We start from the raw sequence: 12,369 nt of genomic DNA, 5'->3' as shown, positions 1-12,369 counted from the left end.
TTCATAAATACCAAGTCACTAACGTTGATTTAAAATAACCATGCAAGGTGAAAGAAATCCTGAAAACATGATCTGCTGGAGGAGCTTGGAGACTGATGTTAGGAACCACTGGTCTACATAATGCTAGAAACGCTGTAACCAAACCAGAACCCATAGACAAGGGATGAAACCTTTTGTCTGTACAATGCAGTCATCCAGGAGGAGAAATGATATGGTGGCCACAACACCTAGAGGACATCTCATCTCACAGATTTAGTAACACATCTGGTTACTTACCTTTGATTTGTAATTATCTCCAACGTTTGGCTTTTTGTGAATAGGTCTGTGTATTCCTGAGCCACCAGCTGTCAGGGAACAAAGAAGATGGTGCAAAGTGGGTTAGCTAAAATAGTTACATAGGAATTCTAGGCCCCAACTATAGCCGGCCATAGATTCATGGAATCTCAGTCGGTATAGTAGGGACCAGTCAAGATTCGATCCATCTATGGGCAAGCTGGTTGCACTGAAGGCGTTCCATTGATCAACTTCAGTAAAACCAGCCTCTCTGAATTTTTTTCATGCGATCACTGCAGGGTGGCTATGGCTGCCAGAAGTAATCGTGTTCTGCTGGCAAGGAAGGCTCTCTGCCAGGAGAAAACAATAGCACCGCAGCACGGATTCCCCCATCAACACCGACTCTGTTGATGGGGGAATCAAGCAATTTTCAATCCTGGAGGGAAGAAAATAAATTTGCATAATCTTCGGGCTGCTTAAATGGATTGTAAATGGTTACCTTGTAAAACAACCCACTCAGTTTAAAATAAAAATGAAAGGCAAAACATTTGTGCACACTAAGCTTCCCAGTGATTGGCTGTGCAGCCCAAATGTTATCTCTGGTCTTCAAGAACTGAGTTCCATAGGGATAAACCATGGCCATGGACCCGTATAGCAACCAAAGATTAACTACACGTTGAACAAAGTGCGGAGGTGAGAGCCCATCCGAATTACCATTCAGGCCATCCCCTCAGCCTGGGGTCCACGTATGGTTCTCAAGGTATTACTGAGGTTGCGCCGAACCAGATGCATTGCTTCTATTATTGATTTGAAATACCCAACTACAGCCCAACGGTTACCCCTGGTCTTCAGGAACTGGGTTCCATAGGGATGAACCATGGCCCTATATTGCACCCTTAGATTAACTGCACGTTGCACAAAGTGCAGAGATGAGAGCCAATGCAGGATCCAGTGTCCGAATTACCATTACAGGTTGTCCCCCCAGCTAGGGGTCTAGGTATAGTTCAAGGTTTTATGGAGATTACGCCGATCCGGATGCACTGTTTCTGTTGTTGATTTGAAAAACCCAACTACAGCCCAACTGTTACCTCTGGTCTTCAGGAACTGGGCTTCATAGGGATGAACCCTGGCCATGGAGTGGACCTGTATAGCACTGTAAGACTAACTACACATTGCACTAAGTGCGTAGTTAAGAGCCCATGCAAGATCCAGTGCCCGAATTACTATTACAGGTTGTCCCCCCAGAGTTGGTTCCAGATATGGTTCAGAAGCTTTTACTAAGGTTGTGCAGATCCAGATGCTTTGCTTTTATTGTCGATTTGAAAAACCCTACAGCCAAAATGTTACCCCTTGTATTCAGGAACTGGGTTCCATAGGGAAGAATCTTGGCCCTGGACCTATATAGCACCCTAAGATAAACTAAATTTGCACAAAGTGCGGAGGTAAGAGTCCAAGGTCTTACTGAGGTTATGCCGATCCAGATGCACTGCTTCAATTGTTTATTTGTAAAACCCAACTACAGCCCAACCGCTACCCCTGATCTTCAGAAACTGGATTCCTTACGGATGAACCATGGCCCTGGACCTGTATAGCACCCTAAGACTAACTACACATTGCAGAAAGTATGGAGGTAAGAGCCCATGCAAGATCCAGTGTCCAAATTACTATTACAAGCTGCCCCCCCAGCCTGGGGTCCAGGTATGGCTCTCAAGGTTTTACTAAGACTGTGCCGATCCAGATGCATTGCTTCTATTGTTGATTTGAAAAAACCCAACTACAGCCCAAATGTTACCCATAGCCTTCCGGAACTGAGTTCCATAGGGATGAACCAAGGCCCTGGACCTGTATAGCACCCGAAGATTAACTACACTCTGCACAAAGAGCGGAGGTAAGAGCCCAAAGTTTTACTGAGGTTACGCTGATCCAGATACATTGCTTCTGTTGTTGATTTGAAAAACCCAACTACAGCCCAACTGTTAACCCTGGTCTTTAGAAACTGGGTTCCATACAGATGAACCATGGCCTTGAACCTGTATAGCACCCTAAGGCTTAACTAAACATTGCACAAAGTGAGGAGGTAACAGCTTATGCAGGATCCAGTGTTTGAATTACCATTACAAGCCATCACCCCAGCCTGGGGTCTAGGTATTGTTCCTGAGGTTTTACTAAGGTTGCACCAATCCAGATGCATTGCTTCCATTTTTATAGTAGAAGACAGTGAAGAGTTGAAGAATAATCCGAAGAAAAAAAAATTATTTGAAATACGGCATTCTATAGTAGTTAAGTGATTTCTCAAAAAGGGAGAAGAGATCCATCATCTTAGGACAGTCATGGAGTAGGGTAGGGTTATAGGGGGGGGGGGGGGGGGGATGGTCTTGGGAGAGTGCATCTAATCTACCCACAGCCATAGCAGCTTAGCATCCATCAGCTACAGAGACTATCCGATACCAACTCATAAATCCTTATAATGGATAAGCTCACCCCTCCCCTGAGGAGCCGCAGCCTACTGCTATTACTGCCAGCTGGGAAGAAATGTACCTTTATATTGGGACGTCTTCTCTACAGCCTCGTCATCGTCATTCTCCTCCCGGAAACGTTTCTTCTGTGCCTTATTCTGCAGAAAACATTAAAGAGGAACTGCGTTATAATTTTTTTTTTTTTTATGTACACAAGGTGTAATATTTACCCATAAAAAAAAAAAATTACCATTGTTCCATATTTTAATTATTGTATTTCATATACACGTCTATATAGGATTCCTCTGCTGTTCATCTGTATATCAGGGACTGAGATTATTACCATTGTCGCATAAAGATGAACCTCCAGGCACCTTCCCCCCCCCCCCCCCCCCTCAAATCAAAACTCATATTGCAGCTTACCGATTAGCGATCGACCGATATCGGTTTTTTCATTGCCAATACCGATATTTTGGTCATCACGTATCGGCCGATATTTACGTACATTAAAAATTTTAAATTTTTTAACTTGACAGGTACTGTTGTGGAGGGATCTGGGGGTCTAAAAGACCCCAAACCTCTCCTCTGCACTTAAAAGCATTCAAAACGCCAAGTTTGGCTGTTTTGAATGCTGTCCTTTTTTTGAACCTGGCGCCAGAAAGTACCCGGAAGTGATGTCATGACATCACTTCCAGGTTTTTGCATGGAGACCCGATCAGAGCCGAATGCGGCTTTGATCCGGTCTTCGGCGGCCGTGCAGGCTGGTTTCCTGGGTCTCCCGGGGGACGGTAGACCCGGGCGAGCAGCAGAAGGCGGTGGGAGGGGGGGTGGCCCCTCCCGTTCCTTGTAATGACAGCCAAGAGGCTTCTCAGCAACATCGGTTGTCATTACAAGACAGCCGACCATCGGCTATGGACGCCAGTACCGGGGTGATGCCTCTAGCTGCAGGCATCATTCCGGTACAGCACTGTCCCGAAATATATAGGTTTTTGTGTGCGCTGCTTTTACTAGGGGAACACAGAATCCATCCCTTCCCCCCTGTCAGAATGTGGATCTGCCTTGTTCTGTATGGTTTACCAACGATTGGCGGGTGCCAGAGGACATTGAGTGCCCGACATCCCCAGATAGGCTTCTGCGATGATTAACCACTTTACCACCGGAGGATTTTGCTGTCTTACGTCTGGGCCACTTTTTGCGATTCGGCACTGTGCGGATTTAACTGACAAATGCGCGGTCATGCAACGCCGTACCCAAACGAAATTTATGTCCTTTTTTTCCCACAGAGCTTTCTTTTGGTGGCATTTGATTACCTGTGCGATTTTTACTTTTTGCGCTATAAACAAAAAAATAGCGAAAATTTTGAAAAAAATAACAATATTTTTCACATTTTTATATATGAAATTCCCCCCCAAAAAATTTAAAAATCAAATTTTTTTATCATTTTTGGCCAATTTGTTTTCTGCTACAAAAAAAAAAAAAATCACAATAAGCGTATTTTGATTGGTTTGCGCAAAAGTTATTGCGTTTACTAACTAAGGGAAAGATTTATGTAATTTTTGGTGTTTTTTTTTTTTAACGAGTAATGGCGGCGATCTGCGATTTTTTTTGCGGGACTGCGACATTGCGGCGGACAGATCGGACCCCTAACTGACATTTTTGACACTTTTGGGGGTACCAGTGACATTACTACAGTAATCAGTGCTATACATATGCACTGTTACTGTAATAATGACACTGGCAGGGAAGGGGTTAACTTATTGGAGAGGGAGGGGTTAATGTATGCCTGATGCTTACCAACGTGTGTGGGGGGAGGTGACTGAGTGACACAGGGACAGATCGCAGGTTCAGCTATGATGGACCCTGCAATCTGACCCTGCCTGTCACTTAGGAGATCCGCCCGCTTGTATAAACAAAGCGATCTCCAAACTTGATTCCCCCGACGATCGGGGAAGAGCAGCGGTGATCACCGCCGCTCCTCCCCTGGCCCAACTCCCGCTGTGACTGAAAACAGCGGGAGCGCGCCTCCGGCGGCGCACGCCGCCCACAAGGGGAGGAGTCCAGCGACGTAGGTCTACGTCGCTGGACGATAACGAGCCACATTGCCGCAGTAGCAGCAATGTGAGCGGTCGTTATGTGGTTAATGACAGCAGAAGTGGCGCGCCCCCTACAGGTGGAAGTGCAGGATCCTTTATATTATATGTGATCTAGTGCAGAGCTGCTCCCCTGTAGCAGTAAAACTGTTCTAGGGCAGTCAGCAGATGAAATACAACATGCAAACAAATCTGTGCTCCCTTGTTTTATCTGCACTGTCACCGGCATTGCCTCTATCAATGGCTGACCAGTGGTTCAAGCCTTGCTCTGGATATCCTACCCCGAGGGTCTGACGTCACATCCGGGTCCCCTCCCGGCCGGTACCCGCCGCGGATGGATCACAGCAACGACACGTGGCGACCCTCTCAGCCTCCCTGTATTTGACATTGGGTGACCTTTCCATCCTCCATGTGGGTACTTTGTCACCACCTCCTCACAGCCCGGAGTAAAGCACAGCTGGCCCACACTGCTGCACCGTCCATGGCTTGCACAATATGCTGGATGGTCACCCATTTGTGAGTCTTTAACCCCTCATTTGGTTTCACCAGTGCAGACTAAGGGGGTATTTTGGCATAAGGTGTACTGCTGTTTTATACTATGGATTAACATTTATGGATCTACTTTTAAAATTTAATGTTTTATTCACCACACATCATTTATGACCATTATTATCACTTATCGGGTTCATATAGGGCTTACATGTGGCTATTCTTTGCGTGACTGTGTTTTTGAGTATCCACCCTGGTGCTTTTTTTCCCCCACATCGCTGCTTTTTGACCCCCCCATGTGCCAATTGTCATTTACTATGGACAGGGCGCTGGTTCTGTTATATTAGCACCGGATCTATTCATGTTTAAAGCTGCACAGCTAGCCTTGTGATCCTTGGTTATGCTGTCTGTTGCAGATCAGAACGGCAACATTTACTCCCTGAAGAAGGGGGGAGTCTCTGTTCCCCTGAAACACGTTGGCTTTAACATGTTCTGCTACCAATAACACGACAATCTTTTGATCTAAGTGGGATTCTTCTTGCTGATTTTGGGCACTCCGTTAACCGACTACCATTAGAAACTTTGGAAACGACCACTGGGCCTTATCTTAAGGTAGCAGCTCAGACCCCTTAACAAGGGTCCACGGCCTTTTTCATCCATTGGGGCCAGTTTGATTGGGAGTTAGTTCCCCCAAGTTGCCCTCTCTCACCTACCACCCACCCACAGAGCCTCTATCGAGTAGGTCAGTCCAGCACAGCCAGCAATTTTTCAAAAAAACTAGCTTTGTGATCAAGGCACCCTTTAACCCAGAACATTAATGTTCTAGACATCCGCTGCAGTTGCAGCACAGCTCGGACAAAAAACATACCCCTGGGTGCTGAGTACACAATAAAGGAGCAGCAGGAAGAGGTCATTTCTTCTCCTTTCCCTCTGCTCTCTCCCTCCTGCCAGCACACCTGGACTGTGGCAGATCCTGATTGGCTACCTAGTGCTGGTGTATCACAGTTTGAGTGATGCTGCACCATGGGATTACATTATATACAGATATTATCTATGTACTTCCACCAGCTACATCTATTTGGAGTCCAGCTTTAGTAACTACCATCAGCCTACATACAGTGATCAGGTCCATGAAATGATGGACCTCCATTGCCAATAATGTAGCTTAAACTTAATTTCCAAATGCCTATGGGATTTTTCTGAGGAACATCAAGACCATCTTTGGGTCAAGCAATGTTTAAAGAAGAAGTAAACTTTCTTTACTGCCTTTTACCTATAGGTAATATAGGGACTATAATAAGACTTACCTAAAGGTAATGTAAATATCTCCCGAATGTGCACCGTTTAAGAGATATTTACATTACATGCAGCCAGTGACATCAATGGTGCCTGCGCTCTGAAGGAGCGGCTGCCCGTGCCATTCCTTCCAAGCCTTGTGCCGTGAATGGCGGGAACCCGCGTGAATGTGAGGAAGTGTCGTCATTGCGGCTCCAGCCAGTCACAGAGCCAAAGCCCACGAACCTGGGTTAAGATGGCGCTGCAGCCGCTCCTGACATTGCAGCACTGGAACAGCTTTGTTTTAAGGTAAGTTTTGCATATAATGCATACTAGCACATTATGACTATCTTGCGAGGGTGGGGAAGTCCAGCGGTATACAACCGCTTTAAAACCACAAGCTGATTTCCTGTGGACAATCCATAGGTCCATAGGGGTATTTAAGATCTGATTCAAGAATAACTGTGTTAAGTTTCCACGTAAATGACAGAAGAATATGAAAATAAGGCACTTCACAAATCTCTACGCGTTTCGTCAATATCCATTAATATTTATGAAAAGCGTAGATATTGGATATTCGCCTTATTTAGGTATATTGCTTATAGGTTTATATGACAATTGTTTATGAATAAGATATTAAAATACATTTATGGAATTGCCAACAATAAATTAGCTAATCAATATTCAATGCCTGACGCAAAGAATTTTACTGGATGAAATTCATAATAAAATACCTTTTTGTGTGTCATGATGTGCCTCTGAAAAGTCCCATGTGCATTTAGAATGTACAATCTATGCTCAGCCTCAGTTATCTGCCATCATCCAGACCTGACCATGTACTGATTGAAAGCGCAATCACCAAGTAGTACACTATGTACCACATATGTGGGCACCACAGTGGCTAAGTGGTTAGCACTTCCATCTGGCAGCACTATGGTCTTCAGTTCAAATCCTGAAAAGGGCACTACCTGCATATAGTTTGCATGTTCTCCCTGTGCCTGCTCAAGTTTCCTCTGGGTATTTCTATAATTAAGCACCTTGTTAGTGTGAAACGCCTCAACCATGCAGCCTGTCCGTGTCCTGTGGTGTCACATTGGGAATTCCAACAAAGGATTTTGGAACCAGCCGTGGTGTGCAGCTATTTCTTCATTTACTACTCTGGTGTCCTCTCACACTCCAAACATGCTGGGAGGTCATTTGCTTCTTGTCTAAATTATCCCTAGTATGTGTGTGTATGTATGAATGTCAGTTAGGGACCTTAGATCGTAAGCTCCTTGAGGGCATGATGTGAGTGTAATATATATTAATATATATATATATATATATATATATATATATATATATATATATAGTGAGGCATAAATTGACAGCTACAAAAGTATCTATCATAAAAAAAAAATATATGAATCACAACTGGAACCGTACCTTATTCACATGCGATGCAGTGCGGTGCGATCTCAGGCGGTTCTTTTAAAAAGGGTACAGATCCCACAATTTTTGGAACTGCACTGCACCCAGATCGCATGGTCGTTTTGTACCTGCACTGTGTTTGTGTTAAAGCGGAGTTCCAGCCATTTGACTCACCTGTCCAACGGTCCAGCGATGCGGCCCGCCCGAAGCCTCGATCCTCTCCCTCGGCGCCGGCATCACTGCTGTGGAAACTGTCAAAACTAGGTACCCGCTCCCCCCCCCCCCAAAAAAAATGACATGCCAAATGTGGCATGTCAGAGGGGTAGGACCACCTAAAGCGGAAGTTCCACTTTTGGGTGGAACTCCGCTTTAAGATCGCAAAGACATCCGCTGCAGATCACGAATGCAGTGTGGTAAGTGTGCACAGATCTCAGCTTTCCAGCACCGCATTCTGGTGTGAGCCCAGGCCCATGGGTGTGAGCCCAGGCCCATGGGTGTCCAACCTGCGGCTCTCCAGCTGTTGCAGAACTACAAATCCCATCATGTCTCTGCCTTTGGGAGTCATGAATGCAGTATGGGAAGTGTGCACAGATCTCAGCTTTCTAGCACCGCATTCGGGTGTTGCGCTTATGGGCCCATGGTTGTCCAACCTGCGGCTCTCCAGCTGTTTCACAACTACAAATCTCATCATGTCTCTGCCTTTGGGAGTCCTGATTGCAACTGTCAGCCTTGCAATGCCTCATGGGACTTTGAGCTCCACAACAGCTGGAGGGCCGCAGGTTGGACACTTATGACCTAGACTAAGTAGAGCCAGTATGAATACCAACAAGCAATAAATATAACTTGCACCATCTACATACATATTACCATAATATACAGAGGAACAATGTTGTCAATATATTACTTGTCATTGACGACATTTGTATTGAACTGATCATATAGATACTTTATACAGTATATACCTGAACATCCTATAAAATAATGTAGTTCACCTCTAAAATGTTATCTATGAGACTGTGCTGATATGAGCAGTGAGGGAGATAATTGTAGGGTTAGTTATCCTCCTGAGCATCGTCTATTGTATCCCTATAATTGCAGATTACTTCTACTTCACTAAACTGTTCTGCAGATCAGTGGAAGACGTCAAATCAAAGTGATAATTTTTTTTATGCAAGTATGTCGGCTTAAAGAGTATTCTCTTACTCAGCACTAGACACTTTTTTAAATCGTTCTTAGTTAAACATGAAATATTTAAAACTGAACTCCAGAAATTCAGCTGCTCTGTAAAAACTGCGGTTATACTTTGTGTTAAGTCCAAGGAAGTGCTTGCCATTCCGTAGACTGATCTCTATTATTCGCATCTGTACTCCAGGAAGATAACCTCCGAGGTGGTTTTAGCTCCTTCAAGAGCAGAGTCACTGGAAACTGCTATGTCTGCCTCCACTTCTGCACGTTCACAGACGCCTTTGTATTATGTGAACTCATTCACAAAATACAAAGGCTTCTGAGAATGGGCATGTGTTCTCCACTCCTCTCACAGCCGGAGTGTGTTCTCTGGGAATGCAATAAACCTGTCACAACTAAGTAACAGAGATAAGTCACAGTGTACGAAAACCCCTTAACTGGACTTTCCAGGCCTAGTAGGCAAGTCAAACTATAAAGATATGGACATATTGCTGACAAAAGTATAAAATCTCAAACAAAAATTGTATTAAACATCATCATAAAAACCAGTTCAGCTTTATAAGGCCACTTCCACCTACCTGTCAATGCCATCCAGTGATCGCCCGTTAGCGCTGGCCTTTTACTTGCCGTTTTTAATACTTTGTAGGAGTTGGTGAGTTATATCTCATTGTGCCTTCACTCAAGATGGAGGCTCATATCTTTTATTTAAAGCGGAGTTCCACTCAAAAGTGGAACTTCCGCTTATCTGTCCCCCCCCCCCTCTGGTGCCACATTTGGCACCTTTCAAGGGGGAGCGGGTACCGGTTTACGACAGGTACCCTGTTCCCACTTCCGTTGGACCACGTTGCAGCGAGGTACATCAGAAATGCAGCCCCCTCCTCCTTCCTCTGCTTCAAGGCCAGTTACAGAGCGCAGCGGGCTTCAAGCACACGCAGTAGGGACCAATCGCGAAGCAGCAAAACTTCACAGCTGGGTTCCCTTACCAGCAATGGAGGCGGCAGCACCCAACAGCCGATGGAAACATCAGCTGCGGTGCCGACATCGCTGGATTCCAGGACAGGCAATTGACCTAAAATTAAAAGTCAGCAGCTACAGTATTTGTAATTTTTGGAAGGGGGGGCAAAACTCCTCTTTAACCTCTTTACACAATACATACCTTTTAGTATTATTATATTTGAGATTTTATACTTTTGTCAGCAACATGTCCATATCTTAATTTAGGGTTTCTCTTACCTCTTAGGCCTGGAATGTCCCGTTAGGGTTTTTTTTTTTTTGCTCTTTCTACTGTTGTGAGATGTTGGCCTCTCTCTGCCTTTGACCTTAATCCTGCTTATTTTCCATAACTAAGTGTGCCTGCACTTTTTTCATAGTTCCTGAATTGCTGGACTTTAGGTTTAATATGAATGTTTCATATTTGTTGCACTTTACGGACCTGGATTGCTGCCACATCAAACAACAGACACAGCGAGAGTTACACCCTACCCTTCCCACTCTGCCATCAGATAAGCATGAATCTGTAGTTGGACGCAGTGCTGGGCTTTCCTAAAAAGCATCCTGGAAGCATAGTGTGTCGCATCTTTTGAAAAAAATAGCGATTTTATACAATTAGAAATATACAAACAGTAAACTTGTTTAAATAATAACAAAAAACTCTCTTATGTGCCTTTTGTAGGATTAAAGATACAAACTTACAGTGCGAAGTCCAACTTCTTTCATCAGATCCGCCATCTCCTCATCCACACCTGTAAACGTGAACACAGCTGAGCATCAGATATATATATATATATTAAATGGAGGCTCACTCCGAGTGATACTAGTCGATACCCCTACTTACTATATAGTATTATACTCCCTGTATTGATTTTTGATAATACATTCATATACACTTTAGAAAGGAGACATACATAGATATGTCTCCTATAGCCATCACCATGATGCCACAGCATGTTGGTTTGTGCAAGCGTATGGCCCTGTTTGACCCTTGTGGATCCCAGGGCCACAGCTCTTGGGATAGACATTCTCGGCAGCAGCCAATGGAATATGAGCATGCAATCTCTTTTCCAACGGATTTCAACAGATTTTTAAGTATAGGCCCCTTGGTGGCCTCTTAGTGTTTTGCATTAGTACTACATTACTTACTAGCTTTATTACATACCAAAAACTGTTTTATTTCATAGAAAGTATGTTTTGCACTAACAAAAACTGAGAACATTGTCCATGATCAGACCACTAACAGCTAGATGTCACCCCAACCAACAGCTAGATGTCACCCCAACCAACAGCTAGATGTCACCCAACCAACAGCTAGATGTCACCCAACCAACAGCTAGATGTCACCCAACCAACAGCTAGATGTCACCCAACCAACAGCTAGATGTCACCCAACCAACAGCTAGATGTCACCCCAACCAACAGCTAGATGTCACCCCAACCAACAGCTAGATGTCACCCCAACCAACAGCTAGATGTCACCCCAACCAACAGCTAGATGTCACCCCAACCAACAGCTAGATGTCACCCAACCAACAGCTAGATGTCACCCAACCAACAGCTAGATGTCACCCAACCAACAGCTAGATGTCACCCAACCAACAGCTAGATGTCACCCCAACCAACAGCTAGATGTCACCCCAACCAACAGCTAGATGTCACCCAACCAACAGCTAGATGTCACCCAACCAACAGCTAGATGTCACCCAACCAACAGCTAGATGTCACCCAACCAACCGCTAGATGTCACCCAACCAACCGCTAGATGTCACCCAACCAACCGCTGGATGTCACCCAACCAACCGCTGGATGTCACCCAACCGCTGGATGTCACCCAACCGCTGGATGTCACCCAACAGCTGGATGTCACCCAACAGCTGGATGTCACCCAACAGCTGGATGTCACCCAACAGCTGGATGTCACCCAACAGCTGGATGTTACCCAACAGCTGGATGTCACCCAACAGCTGGATGTCACCCAACCAACAGCTTGAATACAATAAATAAAGAAATTTAAAAAATGTAAAAGCAACCCCATCCCCTGAAGCGTACAGATGTAAGGTATCGGCATGAGAAGAATACTTCTGGGGCCATCATTCACACTTAACTCTAAACGGATTACAAATAAAGGCTTTCAAAACAACACCTATGATAAATTTTAGGTACCATAGTTTGTCACCATTTCTTGAGTGGATGCAATT

General features: G+C 44.7%; 1 protein-coding gene across 1 annotated transcript in view; it reads right to left on the bottom strand.

Annotated features, from left to right (window-relative positions):
- RRP12 (ribosomal RNA processing 12 homolog) overlaps nucleotides 1–12,369 on the bottom strand; it is a 135,287-nt gene that overhangs the window by 11,267 nt on the left and 111,651 nt on the right. Inside the window, exons 30-32 of the mRNA XM_082268363.1 lie at nucleotides 10,871–10,920; nucleotides 2,812–2,887; nucleotides 277–344 (exon numbers count right to left, since the gene is read on the bottom strand). Coding sequence (XP_082124489.1) covers nucleotides 277–344; nucleotides 2,812–2,887; nucleotides 10,871–10,920 — 194 coding nt within the window. The remainder of the gene's footprint in view (nucleotides 1–276; nucleotides 345–2,811; nucleotides 2,888–10,870; nucleotides 10,921–12,369) is intronic.

Source organism: Pelophylax lessonae, assembly GCF_965119305.1.
Source record: "Pelophylax lessonae genome assembly, chromosome: 9".
Classification (NCBI taxonomy): Eukaryota; Metazoa; Chordata; class Amphibia; order Anura; family Ranidae; genus Pelophylax; species Pelophylax lessonae.
This window is presented reverse-complemented; position numbering and strand designations above follow the sequence as displayed.